Raw genomic sequence first — 21,266 nt, 5'->3', positions numbered from 1 at the left:
GAAAAATCACTAGCAGAAGGGTAGGAGCGAACTTGAGAGGAATTCGGGTATGCTTTGATGATTTATCTAGTGAAGTTCTAGGCTTAGTGGCCAAAATCCTAAGCCACTTCCTTGTGCTGGGAAATTCTCTCTTCCATATTCTGTCTCTATTCAACGTACAAAACACAAAAATAATTCTCATTTGTTTTTTTCTCTCAAACCAACTTAGCCTGTACAAACATGTCTAATACAAAAATATCAGCTTTGCCCACTTATATCAATACAAGGAATTTACAGACTGTTCAGCTACTAATGCACAAATATTTGAACTTTCAAATACAGTATCCCCATGCCTTTTGGTTATGGTGCAAGTTCAGACAGGAGAGCCTAAGTAAAAATGTTACAGCTATTCTCATGAGAAAGAAGAAAAAAATGTTAACCATGTCGAACCCTCAGCTCTGCCTCGGTCCTACAACACCAGCTTGAGTCTCAACTTGGGGTGAGATGGCTGACATAAATTACCTCCAACAAGTATGTCAAGATCCAGCAGAACCAGTTTCCCTCGTGCAAATCAGAAACTTGTGGCATCTACGTTCAGTAGAAGATGTACTAAAAGAGTGAAGAAAAAAAACGTAACTTGGTAGACAAAATTTTGTAAATACACAGAGCAGAAGACATGCAGACAGGAGGTTACTCTGATCTAACAAAAATCTGCCTAACTCCTGCAGATAACAAGGGAGAATAGATTGGAAAATATTTTCAGGTTTGCCTAGGTAACTTGGCCCACTACCACCACCAAGAAGGCAAATGCATACAGTAAGACCAACTCACCACCAGAACAAGCAGTATTTTTTTGAGACTGAAAGGAGAACAAGAACAAATACCTTGTCGGGCAGAAAGGAAAGCATGTTAAAAAAAAAGATGTTTCAACTCGCCCTTTGGAGATGAGTACATGCTCCCTAGTCAACATCCTCAATTATCTTCAATATTTGACTCATCGATGTCGTCATCATCATCAGATTCAAGCCAGGACTTCTCCTCTTCGCTCTGCATGATATAATAAAATGCACAATTTGTTGTATCTGTAACAATGTAAACCAAAAAGTAATGTTCCAAAAGCATGTTATCTCACCTCGCTGGAATGTGACAGCAGAAAATGCTCTATTTTATTTTCTCCATCAACTGTACCATCAGAAATTTCCTATGAAATAAAACATAGTGAGATAATTATGATTATAGTAAGAGGATTGTGAATTGAAAACGTGTATTTATCAGAAATCTTTTAAGCATAGTAAGCAGTTTCATCAAATCAAATCAAAGAATGAAAAAATAAGAACCAATGAATCCATCGCCATTGCCATCATTACAGCAAAATTAAGTTATAATGCTATTGATGATAAATACACCATTCCTATTAAATTATTAACTTTCATCGCTGTCAGTATAGTTTACTTCAAATGTTTGATATTAATTACATTTCCTCGTATTACTTCCACATCCAATTAGTAGACAAGATTTCCAGAAACATGACCTTAGCAAAAAGATGGCAAGAGCAGGGTGAGCATATCATTTCTCCAATACAAATTTGATACCCTGAAATCCAATACAAATTTTGCCCCGTATCAGTCAGGGCAAAATCCAATAGATATTGGCTGATATGCTACATAGCAGTGGTACACCCATTTCTGGGCAAGAGTACTCAACCTACTTTAGTTCAGTGGTTCATTTTTGCATAAAAAGAAACTTAGATTGGGAACTCAAGATATCTTCATGCCTCACCTCCTGTGTCTATAATATTTGTGTGTGTACATGTCTACATGAGAAGGGGGGAGACGGATATTTCTTAAAAGAATCGTACTATCACCCATATTATAGACTTGGTCCTCAAATGCCTGGAGGATTTAATTTGCAATTCATTCACTAAAAAACCAAGCATTTCCTAATCTTAGACCATGCAACAACAAGAATGTTTCGAGAATATATGATCCAGCATATATGGCCTATTATGTTGCCTTCAATTAAAGTGAGTAAAACTGACTCGTGGACCATTAACAAAGAAGCTAATGGGTCATCAAAATGGCAATGCTGGTTTTCCTTTTATCCCCTCTGTCCTTATGTTTCATTTTTCGCAATTGCTCTTGTTCTTTCAGGTTCATGCATATGCACTAAATAAAAGAAAGTAAGGCCACTTACAAGATCGGATTTCATCTCTTGTATTTTACTCTCCAACTCGGATATGTGTTGACTCAGTGCCTGCACATTATGTTTTCAAATATAAATTTTTACCTTATTTTAGTTCAAACAAACAACATAATAACAACAGAAAAGCAACAAAACAACAATCACCTCATGCCGTTGCATTGCAACTGAGCGCTTTAATGCCTTTGCCTTTGTTAGCAGGTTCCTTGGCCTCAAGTTCACAGGTCGTTGATAATTCTTTCCCCGGTAATAGATAAGTGCATAACCTTTGGGAACTCTCTCAATTGCTACCAATATTCCTCCACTCTCATATTCCAATAACCTTGCTGTATCCTCCACAAAAGAAAGGGTCTTCTGCTTTGTGATCAGTTTAACCAACTCTCTATGCTTCCAGTGCAGGTGCATATTTTCAATGACACCATCAAAGACACCACGGATACCTAATGAATCAAATGAGGAAAATTTGTAAATATCAAGACTTCTTTAAAGAGGAAAAAGTTGCCACAGACAACATCAGTTGGACTTGGAGTCCAGACTCTATAGCCTCGATGAACAACATTGGCACTAATTAAATCTGTCAATTGTCAACTTTCATTGCTAGATTCAAACATATAATGTGATAAGAAGCCTACCAAGAGGTAAGTATGCCTTCATTCTCAAACCCACACGGCGAAACATAGACCTCTCTTCATCAGTTATGGCTTCTTGATCATCACAAGGCCCAGCTGGAATCATAGATGTCTCTATTTTTGCTAACAATTTCTCTGCTCTTAACTTTTTAGCTTGAGCCTATCATATGACACAGAAGAAACTCTTCACATATATAAGGACATTCAAAATCCAGTATTTTTTTGCAGTAGTAGGATGATAAAAGTTCTACTAATTTTTTGAAGGCAAGAATTTTAAAGGAAAAACAGCTAGAAAAAGGCTAGCCCCTCTAAGAAAAGAGTTGATGACAGCATTATTGTAAAGCACTTTCATCTCAATCAAGGAACTCCACATGATGATAAAATTTTTACTTACAAGAGCTAATTTATGATCAATTTTCTTGAATTTCTTAGCTTTTTCGGCTCTGGAAGCTTCTTCTTTAATTTTCTCAATTTCTTTGGCAGAAATTTCTTTTCCCCATCGAGCTTGAGCCTCCAGAAATTCTGCTAAGGTTCCTGCAAGTGCCTGTCCTTCTTCATTTATTTCTGCAGAAGGAGCCAATCCAACAACTCCAGTGCGTGCTTCCTCTTCCATGTTTTGAATATCTTTTGTCTGTTCCTGTCTCTCTGCTAAGGTAGCAGCCACTTTTGTGGGGACAAAATCTTTTCCCCGATATATAACAATGTAATATTTGTTTCGGAGAAGCAAGACTCCTCCAGTTAGTTTCTGCATGACAGAACAGACTAGGTGTAAAAGTTTCAACACCTTGAGTATTGCTCACAAAAAGGCATTTACCAGATAACAGACCAGTAAGTGAGACAACAAAGAATAATTTATATGAGAAGATCAATTTGTTCAATACTGCTCAAGGTAAACATGATCCACCTAATGCTTGGTCATAGATTGTTTCTTAACTTAACCCCGCATGCACTATAGTGATATCCTATAGATACTGTCCTCAAGAGAGACAAAGGCATTTAGGAGAAATAAGTCCATGCATAAGACTAATATTCTCTCACTATTTTCCAGTCCTTTATATCTAAGGCAGATGACACTACAATGAAGCAATCTGGTGGACATCCAGGAAATTTTCAAGTGTTAGAAGGTATGAACTACATGAACTGTAGGTTTCGGTCAAATGCAGTCAGATTTCTGTTGGCTCAACCTGACCTGAATCCACCATTTCAGGACAGACCCAAATACAACATCTTTCTTAGTCATCCCCTTTATTACAGATCAGGGACTAGATATTTCAGTTCTGGCTAGTTTCAGGTAATCCAACTAAAAAACAAAACAAAAAAAACTTCAGAAAAACAAAAAAGTAAATAAGTATAGAAGTATATATAAAGGAAGAAAATATATAAACATATATACAAAGGAAGAAAATACATAAACTATATATACAAAGGAAGAAAATATATAAAAGATATATATAAAGGAAGGAAATGAAATTTTGTTAACAGGGATATTTGATTCTACTAGTGCATAACATACTTTAGTATTTACCAGGCAAGAATTATCCCATCTTAAACTAACAATTACTGAACAAGACAAATAGATATACTGCAACTTGGGCATTTGAATAATTGGATCAAAGCTAATCTTCGGAAAAGCTCAACTCAACAGTGAAAATGCTAGGAAAAAGTGGGGTTCATTGCCATAGGTATTGCCCATATCAAGCTGATGAACACGTGCCACTCATTCAGTAGCAGTGAACACATCAACCAGTTATGAGCCACTTGTTAATGAGCATGCAGATTTACTATATTGATATATAACGAATCTCGAGTATCACTAGCATACTCCATTAGACCACTACTTTTTTTCATGAAAATCCTAGATTGAGGTAACATGAAGTAGATTTCATTTTAAGTACATGCTCAAACAGCCATAATTGCCAAATCGGGTTATCAAGTTACAATAGAATATACTCAAACCTTGAGCTCCTCAGCCATTAATTCATTATTTGTATTTTGGATTCCTTGCTTGACTGCAATCTTCACAACAGTGCTTTTCTCCCAAAGCTTAAGGATAGCAGCCGCCAGACCCTGATGATTTCTGTTTCGTCCTTTACCATAGAACTAAGTACTTAGTATGTTAAATGGCAAAGCAATGAAAGTTACAGCTACAATTTTAACATTAACAGAAAATTAAAACTTAAAACCTACATTATGTGAGCAAAAGGCAACCATACCAATGGCAAAGTGACTAGGAAGTGACCTTGCTAACTTTCTTAGACTAGTCATCTCTGAATTTGTCAAACGTGATCTCATTCCAGTAGGCAGAAGTCGGAAAGGTGTCTTATAGCCAGGAACATTTGGAGGCAGCAAATCTGCATCAACTGGCAGAACACCAGTACCCCACCAGTCAACAAACCGTGGCCCCAATCCATTCAGTAAGCTGTTGTATTCTTTTTCTTCCTCGGTCAAATTTTCAACAGGAATAGAGCTCAATGTGAAAGATTTGGTCTCTTTAGGTGCTGTGAAAATTGCTTCATTGCCATTCCTGGAAACTAGACTGTCAGTTCCAGAACCCTCTGGACCAAAGTGGGCATCCTCCTCATTCTGGAGATTTGGCAACATGGTTGTACTTTCTGCCGATAAAGATTTGAAAGAAGGCCTTTGATAATTAGCTCCACGGTAGACCACCATAACACTTCCAGACCTCCATATAACTAAACCTCCTGTTCGACGCTGATCAGCATATGACCATTAGGGTAAGACACTCAATGCCTACAAATAACTAATTGTAGCCCAAATACATGACAGAAAAAAGAAAAGATTAAGGATACTAAGATCTCTAAAGCATAAAACAAAGCAGAGAATGACAATGTAGTAATAAAAGATTGGAAAATTCTTAACAAATACGTCCTCTGGATGGAATCCTAATAGTAAATCATAAAAGAAGTACTCAGTGACACATGGCAGTCCTATGGCAAACTCAGCTAGAAATTAGCAACAATAAATGTAGCTGACGAACTATATACATAGCAAGGATCATTATTGTTGTCAAAACTGATTGCCAACTGTCCTGTCTCTTCTATCTACAAGTACCTCCATAATTACTAGCTTTTCCTGCATTCCTCAAGCAATATACTCGATGAACTCGATGCCCTTGTGGAGGTGATAGATATTTATAAGGTAGTGTTAGCAGGATATGGCTGTACCTTGAAACTTTGTTTGATCAGAAAATCTAATTTCCAGTATGTAAAGGACCAGCAGAAGAAAAAAAAAATCTACAAACTAAAACAATACCATTGCCCTCGGAAGGTGATAAATCACCTCATGAATGTAGGATAATCAAGAGTAGCCCACAGATAAAAAGGTTCAAAAGTGACTATGAAGATTCTGTAGGATTGAACACACTGGAATATATAAATGTCTGAAGTCATAAATTCAAGCTCATGTTAACATAAGCACTTACCCACTACGCCTCAGTCAGATCATACATATTATTTCATCCAAAGCTAAATTTCACAAACATCACCAGCTCGAAACAGATCATGCCTTAGAAGAAGATCATATTGATCAACATAGGAGCATATATTAGACAAAATTTGGAGGAGAAGACTGACCTCTACAATTTCAAGTGCAGTCTTCATGTCATGCGTCAAGCTCTCATGAAATTTAAGCCTCACCAACTCCGACTTCCTCCACGCATTATGAATCTTCTCCAAGACCACCTGTGTGACACCAGCTTTTGGAATCGTAATTCTCTCCCTTAAGATAATCGCTGCTCTTCTCAGTCTCCTCAGCTCCGCATCCTCAATTGTCAATTCAGCCAAAGTCGGGGCTTTCACTCTCTTCCGCTTGAACCCTCTTCCTTCATCATTCCCTCCATCCACTCCTCTCTCCCAGGGAAAGAGTACCAGTTCGTCAGCATCATCAAGAACCGCTGAATCAGGACGAGGCCAACTCCGCTGGAGCAAATCTCCCAACTTCTCCTCGCCTTCCCAAGGAAGATCATCAAAGGGTTGTTCTCGTAGTACTTCGTCGTCGTCGTCAGCTAAGCCTAGATTACGTAACCGGAGTACTATCCTCTCAATGGCACTTCTCCCACGATCAGCACGGTCCAAATACGGGGTCTCTGAAATGTCAGGTATATCGTCTTTTCTAATCTTCGAATCCGATTCCGGGGGCCTCTTCCCATGACCGGGCCATTTCTGAAGCCACGGAGCAGACGAACCAGATATGTTTCGAGGGTTCTGATTGTCAGAGGTATACCGAGAACTCCTGGGGTTCTTTTGGGATTTCGGATGGGATGTTCGAAGAGAGGATGAGAAAAAGAGCTTAAAAGAGGAGAGGGGTTTTCTAGGGGTGGGCAGCAGAGAGATGGAAGAGACGTCGGATAATTTGGTGGTGCATGAAAGGGCCATTTTTCGCTCTTTTCGAACTTCTATGGAGAGGTTGCGGGAGGAGATATGGAAGCTCGTCGCGCTCTGCGCCTGTTCTTGCTGCCTCTCAGTCTCAGGCTACGCAGTCCTGCTTACTTCGGTGTGGATAAGGTTACCGCGTCAAAAATTGGTGTTACGAGTTACAATTCGAAATCGGGGGATGGTTCGGTTCGGGTACGTAATCGGGGTGGTATGCGGTTCCGCGACCCGAGTCTGTGATTGTGATTTTGGTAACTAGTAATTATCCGCCTGAAATTATTTTCTACCAACCATTCTTGCCATGCGCCATCTACACTTGAAGGGTATTCGTACGAATACTTTTTTTTTAATGAATATGATGATTTTGGGTATCATTGTTTTAAACAAGACATAACTAAAATTTTAATTTATAAAACGCCAAGTTTGAAGATAAAACGATTAATTTTTTTAATAAAATAACGTGAAAAACTAACATATGGGAAGTAATTTGTCGCATGCCATAAGAAATTACATGAACGACATTGTTTTAAAGCAATCTCAACCGTGATCAAATTCATAATGACGCGTCTGGAAATAAACAACCATGTTTTGGTATACGCTTCTAAACCATTTAAATCATCAGATACTACTGATGTTACTTCCAAGTCCAAGCGATTCTATGTTTTGATTTACGCTTCTGACCCTCAAATCTGGAGTCGTCAAATACTAAAACGAGATTAATGTCCAGGCTAAGCAGTGTTAACCTTTACATATTGGAAATGTTCCTGATACACTTTTGCCTAACCCCAGGCATACGAACAAGTTTCACCAAAGAAAGCGAGGAGAAACCGATAGGGCTTTTCTATATACAAAGAGAGCATAAATATACATGAACCACTATTCACAAACAAGAACACAAATCTAAATATGGATCCACCGCCTTGAAGTTCAGTACAGCATTATGTACAGTTCTGGCATCAGATCACCCTCTGCAGCAGGGAAACAAAATCCAGAATGATCATCATATTGTTATGGGCAAAAGTCCAGTACCAGAATATTAAAAAAAAAGGAGAGCACTCACAATCTCAGGGCCAGTTCCTCTTCTTGGACCGAAGCTGGAAGAGTTTATCCCTGTATTGGGCTGTATCAAGGAATCGGTGCAGTGGGTATCTTGATTATAAAGCTATTTTAATGTCAAAGCAAAGGAGACTAAGACTACAATTTCCCGTTAGACAAGGTGTCACTATCTCATACCAAGATATTCTTTCCATCGTTCTTTTTTCTGTCTAAAATACTAACTTTCAGTATCCTTCATTATTCCCCTCTAGAATTACCTTTTCCCCCCTCTCCATCACCCTCCAACTAAAATAATACAACAAAAAAATGCAACCATTAGGCATGTTGATACAGATCATGTCAATAGTAACTCACCTGCATCTCTATAGCGTTCCTCGACAGCAGCAACGAGCATGTTCCGGACCAAATCAAACTCTGTTGCTTCAAAAGATGGTTGTCCATCAGGCCTGCACTATTACATGTCTTAGGACAAGGTTTGGCAAAGCAAAGACCGTATTTGGTAGAATAGTGACATTTTCCATACAATAAAGAAATTGCAGTATGAGAACAAAATGCTATATATAAAAAGCATTTTGTCAATATTGCCTCGCACATATTCAGATGCACATAACCATAGCAAATTCTGGGATTAAATCTGAAAATACAGTAAACGAACTATAACCAAATACAGAAACCATTATTATGCTAATGTAAGATTACTCAATGTGTTGCATGGATAACACATGGCTATGTAATGATAAACAGCACATTTCTGAACTGTGAAAGAGAGGGGAAAGACAGAAAAGGGTAGGAGAAATTTAGGTAAAAAACCTGACCATATGCAAAACAAATTGGCTTACATTCACAAACTAGGATCGCCAACTAGAGCTGCAGTAAAAATAAGATAGCTTTTAAAGACTGTCCAGCCATGGCCTTTGGAGGCAGAAGAGCACACCATGACAAGGGCTTTAATGAAACCATAGAATGAATCCAAAAAAGGATACATAACAGTGATTACAGAAAGAATGAAAGATGGTCTGTATAGAAAAAGATTGAAATAATGACCTCATGGGATAATGCTAATAAAAGTAACTTATATATGGAGAACGATAGCACAATTATGAGCCTCTAATCTTCTGTTTCATTATCTCATATAAACAACATAATACTAACTTATACGCAACAGATGCAGATGATCTACCTGTCCAGTTCAGTGAACAACAAGCCATCAGAGAGTTGAGCATGCATGGCCAGTTTTGCAGGTTCAACTACTCTCATTCCATCACTGTAGGCAAGATGTTTGTTCACTTGGATTGGTACCTGCATCCATCCAGATATAAAATCTAAGAGTTGAACCCAACAAAATTACAACCAAGTACAACCAAGGAATGCAGCAATTCAATCACAAATTAGTTTTGAACTAATGAATGGCCACTGCACACCTTATGGTAAACCATGAACAGTACCGATAGGATTGGGTCATATCAAGAGTGAATACATTCAGCATATATTCACAAGGTAAAAATATATATCTCTCATATTATCATGCTGTTCCCATTTATTGTAAAAATAGACACAACTGGGGAAAGCATAAATATTTTTGAAGAAGATATATGCACACGGTTCAGATCTTTCCTTGACACTACAACATCAAAATTTAATATAAGCATCATGGTTCAAAATGTACCTTGCATCTCACAGCGATATTAATAGCATCTGAAGGTCGAAGATCAAAGCTGACTCTTTCCGCTTCATCACCAACCTACATTATGGGAAACTTAAACATCAGACAGATCTATAAAACATAATCTAAACAGCTGAACAGAAAGAAAAAGACATGCCTTCGTAAGATATAGTTGAGCAAAATATGCCTCATGTACCCTTTTGGTAACTCGAACAAGTTCTACCTGAAATGGCAACCATCTAAAGTACATGAATCGATTTTAACAAAGAGTAGGAAAAGAAGAAAAATGAGCAACGATTGAGATGCTCACAACTTACAGTATAACCCATCTTCTCAATCATCTCCTTCATTATTTGATATAGAGTAGGCCTCGCCTGAGAGCACATTTAAACATCATAATCCTCATAAACACATCCAACAGAAATAATAAATAAAAGTGTTTTAGAGCAACAGGGCAATTCTGGAATAAAAAGATACAGAAAACATACAATATGCACATTACGAATAGCAGCCATGAGCAAGACACTGGGCATCTCCACTGGAAACAGAAACAAACATCAGTTAAGACACTTATTTGACACAACGAAATGTTGTGGAATGCTAAAAGCAAACCCATAAGAGCAGCACGTACAGACAATGATAGGAAGAAGAAGATCACTTCCATCTTCCATCTTCAACACAATGGCAGGATGTGGAGCATAATCAGGTAAATGTCCTCCTTGAGGGTTGTTGTGCACACATCTTAAATATCTACCATCTCTCATTTTTATCAAGAAACCATCTGCACCACTTTTCACCTCAACTGAACAAAAGCAAACAACATACAATTAAGCAACACTGAAACGGTACAACAGATGAAATGCTCAGATAGAGAAACATGACCAAGTCGAAATTCAGGAAATCAAGATAAATGAGAACGGCATTAACTTAAATGAAGGGTGTCTATCATCCTCACCAGCCTCGACAACACTGGAGTTTACATAATCCTCATCATTCTCACTGAAGTTCTCTGCCATGCTGCCATTACCATTTGATGACGAGCTGAAGCTACACCTTACGGTCATATCTGTTGCCACATTGTGCCTTAGAGATAGACCACCCTTGACCTTAATTTGACTTCCGCATCTTCCCTTATATCCCCAGAAACCATTCCCAAGAACCCCACCCCTTGTCCGTAGTGCATTCCCTGACAGACTAAAAACTCTAGCTTCCCTCACGCTAATGCTGGGACAGATAACTGGTGATTGTAGGGCTCTCATTTTGTATCCTAATCCAATAAGAAATACAAAAATTAAGAATTTTACTAGCTTATTTATCAAAGGAAAAGAGGAAACAGAGCATCAAATCGCATATTACACTTTCTGTGTGTCAAGTTGAATCCTAAGGCTCAGACTCCGATTAACACTAAAATCTGATATTTCTAATCAATGAACGGTAACTAAAGGAAAGAAATAGCAGTTAACAGAACCAAAACAGTTCTAACGAAAACAGAAACTTGATTAACCAATATAGACATGCATGCTTGTCACATACATGAAGATTTTATAGAGTTCAATTATAGTAAATTGCGGTAGAAATTATTGCTGCCGCAGAAATGGCAACGAACACGTAGCAACAAAGTTGCTTTCACACTTCAGACAAAGCAATTCAGCAGATCAGTTAGCTATTCGCAACTTTAAACTGGTTTAAAAAGAATTCAGATAAAACACAATAACGTGTACTTTAGGGAAAGACATAAGTAAACAGAAAAGACCGACATCATCCCAAGGGCTTCAAAAAACAAAGCGTAAAGCCATGCGGATGAAAACACCAAACTCGCTTCCCGAAAAGGTTCGACAATCCTTCGTTACCTAATCTGAATGAGAGCTTGATTTCCAAATAATTTCTCAACCGCTCCAAAGGTCAGCACTCACAACACGCTAACCGAAGGGTAAAGCAGTAAGTCCAGTGACAAATCCGATACACTACGAGAGAGAGTTAAGAATAACTCTTGGCATGAAATTCGCGGAAACGAATCTCCAAAAAACCTAAATAAGTGGACATTCAAGTACGACTATGAGACCCGAACAAGCAGGAGAACGAAATTAACCGAAAGATCGCTCGATTTCAACAAGATAATTGGAGTAAAAGAGCGACCTTTGCGCAGAAGAAACAGAAGGAAGAAACAGCCGGCCGATCTGTGTTCGTCGAAGAGATAGACGAGATTAAGTAATTTCAGCGTGAAAAACACGGAGATGGACGAATCCAACAAACAGAGGAATCAAGTTGAGCAGATTGAAAAGATGATCGAAGACGGATGGCAGTAAGGAGAATGAGGGATGGAGAAAGAAAAGGCGACTGTACGGTGGTTGTCTAATTCTCCAGTCCGTAGTCTTTCTTCACTCAGTAGTGGATGAGGATGAAAATGTCTATCCCATATAACAGCAGTTACGAAATGACTCAAATACCCTCAGTTCCGTAGCATGGTTTTGATATAATATTATTGACGTGAGCAACTTAGCTCGTAATTATTATTTATTACATCTCATCATTGGCCAACTTAGTTGTTTATCTTTTTAAACCGTAATCGATCAGAATTTTCTGAAGGAGTAAATAGATTACAGAACTGAGGGCAGTTTAGTGAAACCGATCTTTTTATGCTATTGGCTGTTTGTTTAATTAATACGTAATAAAGAACAATCCAATTTAAGGAATCTAGGATATTTTGGCAGAGCAGTCATCTGACGCGTGTGGACTTAGCTCCTCCACACATGTCAACAGCCTCAGAAGCAACTTATCCGGCATAAAAAGCGGGACGCTCATGTTGGATTATGGGGCGAGAGGGAACAAGACGTCAACGGGGAAAACCTGCTGTTGGCGGTTGATAGGGAAAATCGCCGGTAAATAATCCAGAAAATATCAGACAAATTGTAGTAGCCATAAATTAAGAGGCGGCTGGCTGGATAAGGACTTTTTGTTTCTGTTTTTCGGCGTGAGAGCGCCCACAGCTTATCAGTTTAGGAATTCGCATGATTTTTTTTTTTTTTTTCTTGGATTCAACCGAAATAGTCAGAGTTTGGATCCTTCCTTCCTGTAGATGGTCGATGGGACATTGGAACTAATGAATTTTTATTTGCTTGGTAGCGAAACTAATACACTAGTTTAAAAAAAATTGGTGTATAAAAAGAAACTATCCTCTTCAATTGTTTAATTAACCAAAGAAAAACACCAACAAAATAGTTTATATTATAAGAGTTGTAGAATATGGTGACGATGGGTGATGTACCAACTAACGAAGACCGTCAAGCGAATCATTGCTCTAGGCTTGTGTTCATACATTATTACCTAATCTTACTCATTTAAATGCAACAATTTTTAGGATTGCGATATCTTATTTTTCAATAGGTTTTTGGAATCTGGTTATATGCCTCTATCGCCTGAGTATTAGAGCCTGAGCGTTTACCTATGTACTACGAGACCTCTTTGCATTTGCCTCGCAGTACACTAGCTTTCAAAGAATTTTGATAAAAAAAATGCTAGACAATTAAAGAGAAATGAATTGAACTCAAAATTATGCACATAAAAATAGCCTTTGCGATTTTCTTTGCAAACATCAACGAATCTAAAGATGTCTGGTGGCACCGGAGGCAGGTCCCCTCACATCCCATTTGCTATTTGGGCCAAAATATTAGTGGGTAAGGCTCCAGGGAGTTCGTATCTGACAATACAGACGATCCGACTTTTATTCTCAGGCTACATTATGTCTAGAAGGTGATATAAGGAGGCAAACAACAAATAGGAAAAGAAAATGCGCCAAAAGTATTCTTCTAAATGGCAGGCGTTGAGTATAATTTCAAAAAGTATTGTGCCACTTGAATTAAGCTATATGGAGAAAGGCAGGCCGGTAAAGCAGCATCTAGAAGTACATCTAACAAATAAAAACTTTTACTTGAGAATGAAGCTAACCAAAAATCTACAGCATCATCATGTTTCAAATGAAAATGCTGAAAAATTAGATTAGAGTTTTCAGACTCTCTCCTCCCCCCACGTTAAACGAGCATCCTGTTGCCACTTGCAGTCTATAGCTCATCCTGCATTATTTAGCAACATAAAGAAAAATCAGAAACAGGCAAAACTGACATATTTTCCCAAATAGAAGAGAACACAATGAAAGGGAAGTAATTAAACAGCAAATATCACTAAGTTTTTCTCCTTCCAAACAATCTCAAAAAGCTTGTAAAGCAATCATTATCTATTTAATGAGAAAATCTGTTATTTCTTAATTTCTTCATTGGAAACAAATAGAGAGAACCAAAGTTACATACGTGGTTGGTTGGTTCATCCTCCTTGGCTTCTTCGCTGTCAACATCCTCATTGTCATTCTCATCTTCCTTCTCATCCTATTGTAAACAATTAACTCTTTAGGACACTGTTAATGAAAGTAAGAAAAATTCTAACAATGTAACAAACTTAACAAACACTTACATCAGATTCAATGTCACTTTTCTCGGCTTTCTCCTATTTCAAAGAATTACACAATAAATCAGTGATCAATAAGCTGTACAACTATAGCCATTACAAGTAACGAACTTAGTTACTAGAATACCTCTTCTTGCTTCTTTTTCTCAGCCTCATCAAAAGCAGCTTTCTCAGCCTGCGTACAAATGAGAACATCAATATACAAAGACAAATAAAGAACGGATGATAATACTTCAAAGGAGATGCATCCAACTTACATCCTTAATTTTCCCCCAAGTTTCATCTGCAACCTTCTTTGCATACTCAGGGTCATCACAGACTAGAACGTTGTCAAACAAAGTTCCTGATTTCACCTGATGTAGAGTTACATGTACGAAGTCATTAAATTGAAGTCTAATAACGAATGTGCATTACACAACTAAAAGGAGACCATGAAGCCTAGCTCAATGCATATACCTGCCATAACTCAACTGCAACATATTTCAAGTTGGGGAAGACATACAAATCGGGATCATCCTTAAAATCTGTCATCAAAGCATAATTATTTGATATATGTTTTAAACAATATATATATCAGATATAAGACATCAAATCACTTTTTCCAGAAATCATGATCATATGAAAAGAAGGATGTACCAGGGTTATCAATCAGAGGTGCTTTCCATTTGCCCTTGTAATTCGGATTCTTTATTGTCTGTTTAAATCCAAAATGTATTCAATAATACGTCTCAATAACAGTTCAAAACAATAATAGCTTATTTCAGTTTTGCCAACCTTTTGCTTCCATGGTCCCTTGTACTCAGGATTTGGAACAGTAGGAGCAGTCCATTCACCATCTTCCTCATCATCCCAGTCATCAGGCTGGGACATCACAAAGAAATGAATCATTTCAAATCACATGTTCAACAATTTTTTTCAATTTTGAAACCCATAAATCAAATCAATGGCAGAAGTCAAATCACAATTACCTTGTTTGCGTCAGGATCAGTTATCTCTTTCAGGATGTCATCATACCCCTGACATACAAATAGACAGAAATTATGGTCATTGACAGCGATAATAAAATAGTAAAATAAAGGTTGACCAAATGTTTGTCATCATAACACTAGGATATCCAGTAGGTGAATACCAGTACATGGAAGAAATGGAATAGAAACCTTATACAAATGGTACTCCGATTTTCTAGGTTAATGGGATATTCGTTCGTTAATTTCTTCATTTGAGAATGAAGATGAAACAGACATGTGAGGTACTATCCATGTGGCTCACGCACTAGACAAGCTAGAGTTGATCAATGATCCTAAAACATCTGAATAAAGAAGGAAACAAACAGCTACCTTGATCTGTATATCACATAGATTTTATTGGGCTAATGAAATATGAATTTATCATCTTAGTTGCTGGACATAAAATATACTTCAGAACCAGTATTAGATGTTAGGTTGGCTTACTAATCCAACAGAATGGATGGGCCTTAGGTTACACCATGAAGAAATAAGTACATTCATAACCTTTAATTAAAGATTCATCAGGCAAACTAGAAGTCAATCCAGTTCCAAGTTTTTTTTTTTTTTTTTTTTTTTTTTTGAGAAAACAATCAAGTTCCAAGTATAATTAGCAACTTCTATATGTTGGATAATATTGTGATCATCAGGTTCCAGAAATAGGTCACATGCTAAAAATAATTTTTTTTGTCCAAATGAAGCAATGCGGGACCAAAACTGGAAAAAACCAACTAGTCACATACCTCAGGCTTCTTATCCTCTGGGTCTGGAATATATTCATTATCATCCCAATCTTCAGGCTGCATGAAATAACAAAAGTTATCCATTACCATGTCACAACCAAACATCATGCGTAGGAAATTATCCGACTACCCTAACCTTCTTAGCATCAGGATCCTTGATTTGTTTTGGAGGGAGCAAGTCCCAGTCGGAATACAGGCTTCCAGACTGTTTCTCATTGTTATCAATCAGTATACTGTATGTAGCATCAGGATGAATGATGAATGTGTAAACATGTGTTAGCTGGTCAGTTTCACAAGGAATGTCCTTCTTTATCAAGTGGTTCTTCCCATCACGGGTCAAGATAGCATGAACCTTCCTAGTGCTATAGCCACATATGTCAGGCCCAAACATAATGCTGCAACAGAAGTAAAACAATTGTCAATAGGATAGATAGAACAGAATAAATGTAGAGGAGCAAATATATATTGTCACAGAGCTATAAAATCCCAATAGACAACAGAAACACACAACCAAAACAAGTGAGAAAATATGCTAAGCAAACAGTTCCCAATATAGAATCGTTACCTGTATGGAGTCTCTCCACCAAAGTTCTTTTGATCCACATCACCGCTTAACAACTTCATGTACCCACCACCACAATCAAGCTTCTGCTCATGCTTCACAGAAAATTGAAAGACCAAGGTTTTCTCTTTGTTAGAGAACTCTGGAAACTGAGAAGAGATAGCAAAAAATCTATAGTCTGGAGAAGTTTGGATGCCTGCACAAAGAGAGGAATCTCACTTAGTTTAAAGTGGAGAAATAATCAAAGTGATGATATAAAAGTAGACTGACACATGCAGAAAAAGTGCCTTATGCATAAAGTCTGAGCAAATAAAACTGGATTAGTAGATTATAGAATAAGATCATATTGTGACGACCATAGATAAAAGAGTATGCCAAACAAAGAGAAAAGGGAAGCTCAGTGGGTATGACATAAAGCTTCACTGCTATAGTATATTCTTTATTTCATAGTGTGTAAAGATGGACAAGAATGATGAAAAGTAACAAAATCATTCATAGTGTGTGAAGATGGACGAGAATGATGAAAAGTAACAAAATCATTCATAGTGTGTGAAGATGGACGAGAATGATGAAAAGTAACAAAATCACTTGATAAAGTATATATTCCATATGAACAAAACAGAGAATGATAGAGAATATATTCCATTCAAGAAACATATGCATACTTGCTTTTCGCATTGAGCAAAAAATTTAAAAACATTAAGTAAGAATAAAATATCATTGAATAGATTATTCTATTCACTAATGACAATTGCTTCTATCAGGTAGTGAACCACAGATCTTACATAAAGCAAGAATACAATACCTTTATCATTGGGATCACCATTCCATTTTCCAGAAGTGTGCACCCAATCACCTGCCATGCCTTCATCTTTTTTCCAATCTGATTTCACCCAGCGACCTTCCCATCCATCTTCAACAACCACCAAGAAAGCAAGAAAGAAACATTTTAGAAATGAAGCAGCAAAGACTTACCAACAAATACTTCTACAGTTTCACTGATGTACAAGATAATTTTCTTCCACAATGCCGCACACCTTAAATAAGAAGAAAAACAGTACGCATACAGTGCAAAAGGAAGTAGATTAACAAGGAAAAAGAATTGAACAAGGAGTGTGCATACAGTGCAAAAGGAAGCAGGTTAAGAAGGAAAAAGAATTGAACAAGGATTGCCCTGAGCACTAGAAGTAATCTTAAAGTGTTCTCTGATTTGAGGCTAAAGGGCCGCTTTGAGAAGACACCACTGCGGTAGGGTCTTGGGTTCCAGACTAACAACTTGAGTATTGAGAGTATTTTTAACAAATACTCAAGGGAAAAACGCTCTTCCATTGTCTGGGCAAGAAGCAATCAACCAGCCTACTATCATAGGGCGAATTAATAATGCCTTAAGCACATTGTATAATAAACCACAAAGAGCAGCCAACATTTTGGGCTTTGGTAGGTAGTAAGTCATCAAGAATAAATGAAATAAAAAAATGCTTAGGATTTTAACATTATTACAGGCTCTAAGGAATATAAAGTCTACACTAAGAGCAATGCAACATCTTTATCTTACTCATTAGTTGCTTTAAAGTAAAGTTTGGAAAGTTCAGTACAACTTAATGCAGAAAAAAATCATAACTTATGGCATAAGCATGGGTTGCCACATTGATCTACGAGTATTGTATGCTATTGAAAATGATCTAATTGCTTGATATCAACGCTTCCACATCATGTTTGTTATTGATGGTAAAATGCTCTGGTGTTCCACCAGTATGATTAGCCGAAGAAAAAAATTAGATCTTTGATGTCCAGTGTGCTAATAAGAACCAACAGGCCCATAATGCCACACAATGTACTTTCCATAGAAGGTTAATACACTTCCATGTATATTCTTTGACGTGATAAGAAGCGTGAAGGAATTTCCAATTCTCCCGATACCAAATAAAAACTCCTGAAATCTCTTCCAGGCATGATCCGAAATGCACTACAAAGCAGTAACGCATCGAAGTTCAACAACCTAAATGTGTCACCACTTGATCAATCAAAGGCTAAAATAGTCGGATCAACTCATCACCAAGCATTAGTTCAAATAAAAACGAGATCTCACATATGATCAGTCTTATAGGATAGAAGTTCACCAGAAATTTAGATAAGAGAAAATCAAGATGGATCCACTAGAAACATATTCAAGCAAGCAGATCAGATCCAAGTTAACGAATGACACAGTCAAGATAGCACAACAGTTAGATAACTACAGTACAATCGAAGCCGAAAATGCAGATGCATCACACCTTCGAAACGATCCTCGAAGAAAACTTCGGCTGAAACAATAGAGAAGAGCAAAAAGAAGGGGAAAATAGATGAGAGGAGCGCTCTTCCTTTCGCCATCGGGACGGCGTCCTTAAGCTCTCAAAGCTAGATACCGGCTACTGTGACAAAAGAAACCACATTTATAGGCAACGAAGTCCATCGAGCGATTAATTGGAATTGAATTTACTCTTGACGTCCGTCTTTGAAGAAACGCCCAATAATAATCCAAAGACTACTTCACCACTACTCAAAAGAAGTATTTCCCCTGCTAAAATTGATGATCACTTCGTTCTCCTTTGCCAAAACGAGGGCATTGTGGGAATAAAATAGTAATTATAAAAGTTTAAATGGCTTTGCCAGCGAGTGATCTAATTTAGCTAAGATTTAGCAAAGAGCAGGCCGCTGCTCCGGCGCCGAAGAACTCGAGTGACGCGGCTATCGCAAAGCTATTGGTGAAAAGTTGTGGGCCCAGTGGTGCTTATCCAATCACAAGGCCGCTGACACGTCGGGGGAATTAATAGCTCTTGATTAAGGAAATAACAAGAGATATCCCTCGATTGGGTGGCTGGTTGCTTGGGTCCACTGTCGCCTTGGACGAGTTGCCGGTTTCGTCCGGCACACGCTTAATCGGTTTGCCAGGAGACCGAGTCACGTGCTTGAGTACTCGAACTGGAGTGTTAAACGGAGAGAGAAGCTTCCAGGAAAAAACAGCGGAAAAGGTCGGGGAAGAAGACAGAAGCCGTAATATATAGCCTTTGCCCTCCGGAGTTTTTGGGCTTCGCCTAAATATATTGATCCTAGACTCTGTCTGAGACCCAGCTTAATTCCGGCCCATTTATATTTTTCGACATGGAGCAGCAGGAGCCGGCCAATAGATCGTCGTGTGGGCCCATATCAGAAATGGATTAACAAACGGGATTTGAAAAAGCACGTACTTGTGGAAAGTGGAATCCATCATGATGACAACAGAGAAAGCCTTCCATACTTGCTTTCTTTGTAATTCAACTGACGACAATGGAATGGTCCATGGAGTAGATGTCCATCGACTTAAAACCAAAGGAACGATCACTTTCACTTTCCTTGGGTTTTCTTATTTATTTATCTCCTCTCATCATTGAGAGTCCTCGCTCTTCTTAGAAATAATTATTCATAATATGAAATCACAGTAAACCGTAAATATGAAATAATTATTATTAAAACCAGTTGCATTAAAACCTCGAGGCATTAGTGAAGGCGCAGCATAAATATAAGAGGGATCGGCCCGGTCGATATTAAATTCTCAACACTCCCCCACACGTTGCCATTTGTGGCTCGTGGAAACAGGAGGGAGTGAGACTCGAACTCGGGATTTACCTTGCTCTGATACCATGTTAAAACCAGTTGCGCTAAAACCTCGAGGCTATACTGAAGGCGCAACATGAATATAAGAGGGATCAGCCCGGTCGATATTAAATTCTCAACAATTATTAATAATAAATAAATATATAAAAATATTTAAATAATTTATTGTGAATAATAATTCACATTTTTAAATAGTGCTATTTTATTATTTAATTATTTACTTTTTATTTTGTTTTATAGTAATAAAAATACTTAATTCAAGAACAATGGAACTAAGTTACCTCTATGAGAAAATAGTATATCATATTAAATCATCAAAATAATAGTATAATAAAATTAACATATTTAATTGTGATGACTGAATAGTTAGTCACGAATTAATAAAAGTAAATAAATAAAATTTTATATAATAAAAATGTAAAACGTTCAATTAGATCATATAAAATTAATAAAAATAGATATCATACAATAATATAATGGTATAAAGATTAATATAAAATATTTTATATAAGAAAACAAACAAATAACTAGGGGTGGCATTGAGTTGAGCCAAGCTCGAACCTATGTAGGCCTAAGCTTGGCTTGGCCTTAAAACTTTAAACTCGAGTTTGAGCTTAGCATCAAGCCTTAAATTGAACTCAAGCTCAAGCTTAAAAATTGTAAATGAGTTTAAACTCGGGTTTGAGCCGAATTCGAGCTTAATATATATTTCAAGGTACAAAAATAAAGAGAATATTGTATTTAAACTGCAAGTTATCACAGAGGAGTCCAAGACTTTGCAATGGAGCATACTTATGTATAATAACCAGTTTAATAGACCTAAAAGAAAGAGTAAATATCTCCATTAATAGTATTTATTCCATTGACAAACAACAACATTAGATGTTGAGGGACCCAAAAGGGTTAAACAATCGATCGTCTTTGAGGTATGAGGTAAATAAGAGTAACT

General features: G+C 37.4%; 3 protein-coding genes across 5 annotated transcripts; all 3 read right to left on the bottom strand.

Moving 5' to 3' along the window:
• Positions 1 to 148: 148 nt before the first annotated feature.
• On the bottom strand, positions 149 to 7,274 carry LOC137936792 (CRM-domain containing factor CFM3, chloroplastic/mitochondrial-like). The gene is made up of 9 exons (XM_068781673.1): positions 6,401 to 7,274; positions 5,021 to 5,519; positions 4,764 to 4,894; positions 3,202 to 3,552; positions 2,811 to 2,967; positions 2,326 to 2,618; positions 2,173 to 2,232; positions 1,112 to 1,180; positions 149 to 1,026 (listed from the first exon to the last, which is right to left on the bottom strand). The coding sequence occupies exons 1-9, from the start codon at positions 7,199 to 7,201 to the stop codon at positions 952 to 954; spliced, it is 2,436 nt and encodes an 811-aa protein (XP_068637774.1). The 5' UTR covers positions 7,202 to 7,274; the 3' UTR covers positions 149 to 951.
• A 591-nt stretch (positions 7,275 to 7,865) lies between these two features.
• Positions 7,866 to 12,288, bottom strand: LOC137936443 (bifunctional nuclease 2-like). Of its 3 annotated transcripts, none has more exons than XM_068781114.1 (11): positions 11,768 to 12,288; positions 10,873 to 11,184; positions 10,549 to 10,719; positions 10,406 to 10,455; positions 10,235 to 10,291; positions 10,075 to 10,140; positions 9,921 to 9,995; positions 9,435 to 9,553; positions 8,609 to 8,700; positions 8,259 to 8,308; positions 7,866 to 8,166 (listed from the first exon to the last, which is right to left on the bottom strand). In XM_068781114.1, exons 2-11 carry the CDS (start codon positions 11,174 to 11,176, stop codon positions 8,155 to 8,157), a joined length of 996 nt encoding a protein of 331 aa, XP_068637215.1. In that variant the 5' UTR covers positions 11,177 to 11,184; positions 11,768 to 12,288; the 3' UTR covers positions 7,866 to 8,154. The 3 variants fall into 3 exon arrangements, with proteins under 3 accessions (XP_068637215.1, XP_068637216.1, XP_068637214.1); XM_068781115.1 differs by having other exon boundaries at positions 8,259 to 8,318; positions 12,054 to 12,288; XM_068781113.1 differs by having other exon boundaries at positions 12,054 to 12,288.
• Positions 12,289 to 13,694: 1,406 nt separating this feature from the next.
• On the bottom strand, positions 13,695 to 19,079 carry LOC137937876 (calreticulin-like). Its single transcript, XM_068783060.1, has 14 exons — positions 18,958 to 19,079; positions 17,490 to 17,597; positions 16,688 to 16,880; positions 16,259 to 16,517; positions 16,123 to 16,179; positions 15,344 to 15,391; positions 15,150 to 15,236; positions 15,012 to 15,069; positions 14,832 to 14,899; positions 14,633 to 14,728; positions 14,503 to 14,550; positions 14,382 to 14,414; positions 14,222 to 14,296; positions 13,695 to 13,987 (listed from the first exon to the last, which is right to left on the bottom strand). The coding sequence occupies exons 1-14, from the start codon at positions 19,052 to 19,054 to the stop codon at positions 13,976 to 13,978; spliced, it is 1,239 nt and encodes a 412-aa protein (XP_068639161.1). The 5' UTR covers positions 19,055 to 19,079; the 3' UTR covers positions 13,695 to 13,975.
• Positions 19,080 to 21,266: the final 2,187 nt, after the last annotated feature.

The sequence above is a fragment of the Aristolochia californica genome, unplaced genomic scaffold (assembly GCF_029961685.1).
Source record: "Aristolochia californica isolate CCGP_79_NKW_82.1479 unplaced genomic scaffold, dmAriCali1.0.hap1 SCAF_7, whole genome shotgun sequence".
Taxonomy (NCBI): Eukaryota; Viridiplantae; Streptophyta; class Magnoliopsida; order Piperales; family Aristolochiaceae; genus Aristolochia; species Aristolochia californica.
The sequence above is the reverse complement of the archived record's forward strand: the minus strand, read 5'-3'. Positions and strand labels throughout refer to the sequence as shown.

Excerpts from the sequence above, each read along its gene's own strand:
- LOC137936792 (XM_068781673.1), bottom strand. The coding sequence starts at position 7,201 with ATGGCCCTTTCATGCACCACCAAATTATCCGACGTCTCTTCCATCTCT. Across the intron at positions 4,895-5,020 it reads TCCTAGTCACTTTGCCATTG|GACGAAACAGAAATCATCAG; the intron begins GTATGGTTGCCT and ends TCTATGGTAAAG. Across the intron at positions 2,619-2,810 it reads GAAGGCATACTTACCTCTTG|GTATCCGTGGTGTCTTTGAT; the intron begins GTAGGCTTCTTA and ends TTGATTCATTAG.
- LOC137937876 (XM_068783060.1), bottom strand. The coding sequence starts at position 19,054 with ATGGCGAAAGGAAGAGCGCTCCTCTCATCTATTTTCCCCTTCTTTTTG. Across the intron at positions 16,518-16,687 it reads GGTGGAGAGACTCCATACAG|CATTATGTTTGGGCCTGACA; the intron begins GTAACGATTCTA and ends CTTCTGTTGCAG. Across the intron at positions 16,180-16,258 it reads AGGATCCTGATGCTAAGAAG|CCTGAAGATTGGGATGATAA; the intron begins GTTAGGGTAGTC and ends TATTTCATGCAG.
- LOC137936443 (XM_068781114.1), bottom strand. The coding sequence starts at position 11,176 with ATGAGAGCCCTACAATCACCAGTTATCTGTCCCAGCATTAGCGTGAGG. Across the intron at positions 9,554-9,920 it reads ATATCGCTGTGAGATGCAAG|GTACCAATCCAAGTGAACAA; the intron begins GTACATTTTGAA and ends GGATGGATGCAG. Across the intron at positions 8,701-9,434 it reads TTGTTCACTGAACTGGACAG|GCCTGATGGACAACCATCTT; the intron begins GTAGATCATCTG and ends GTAATAGTGCAG.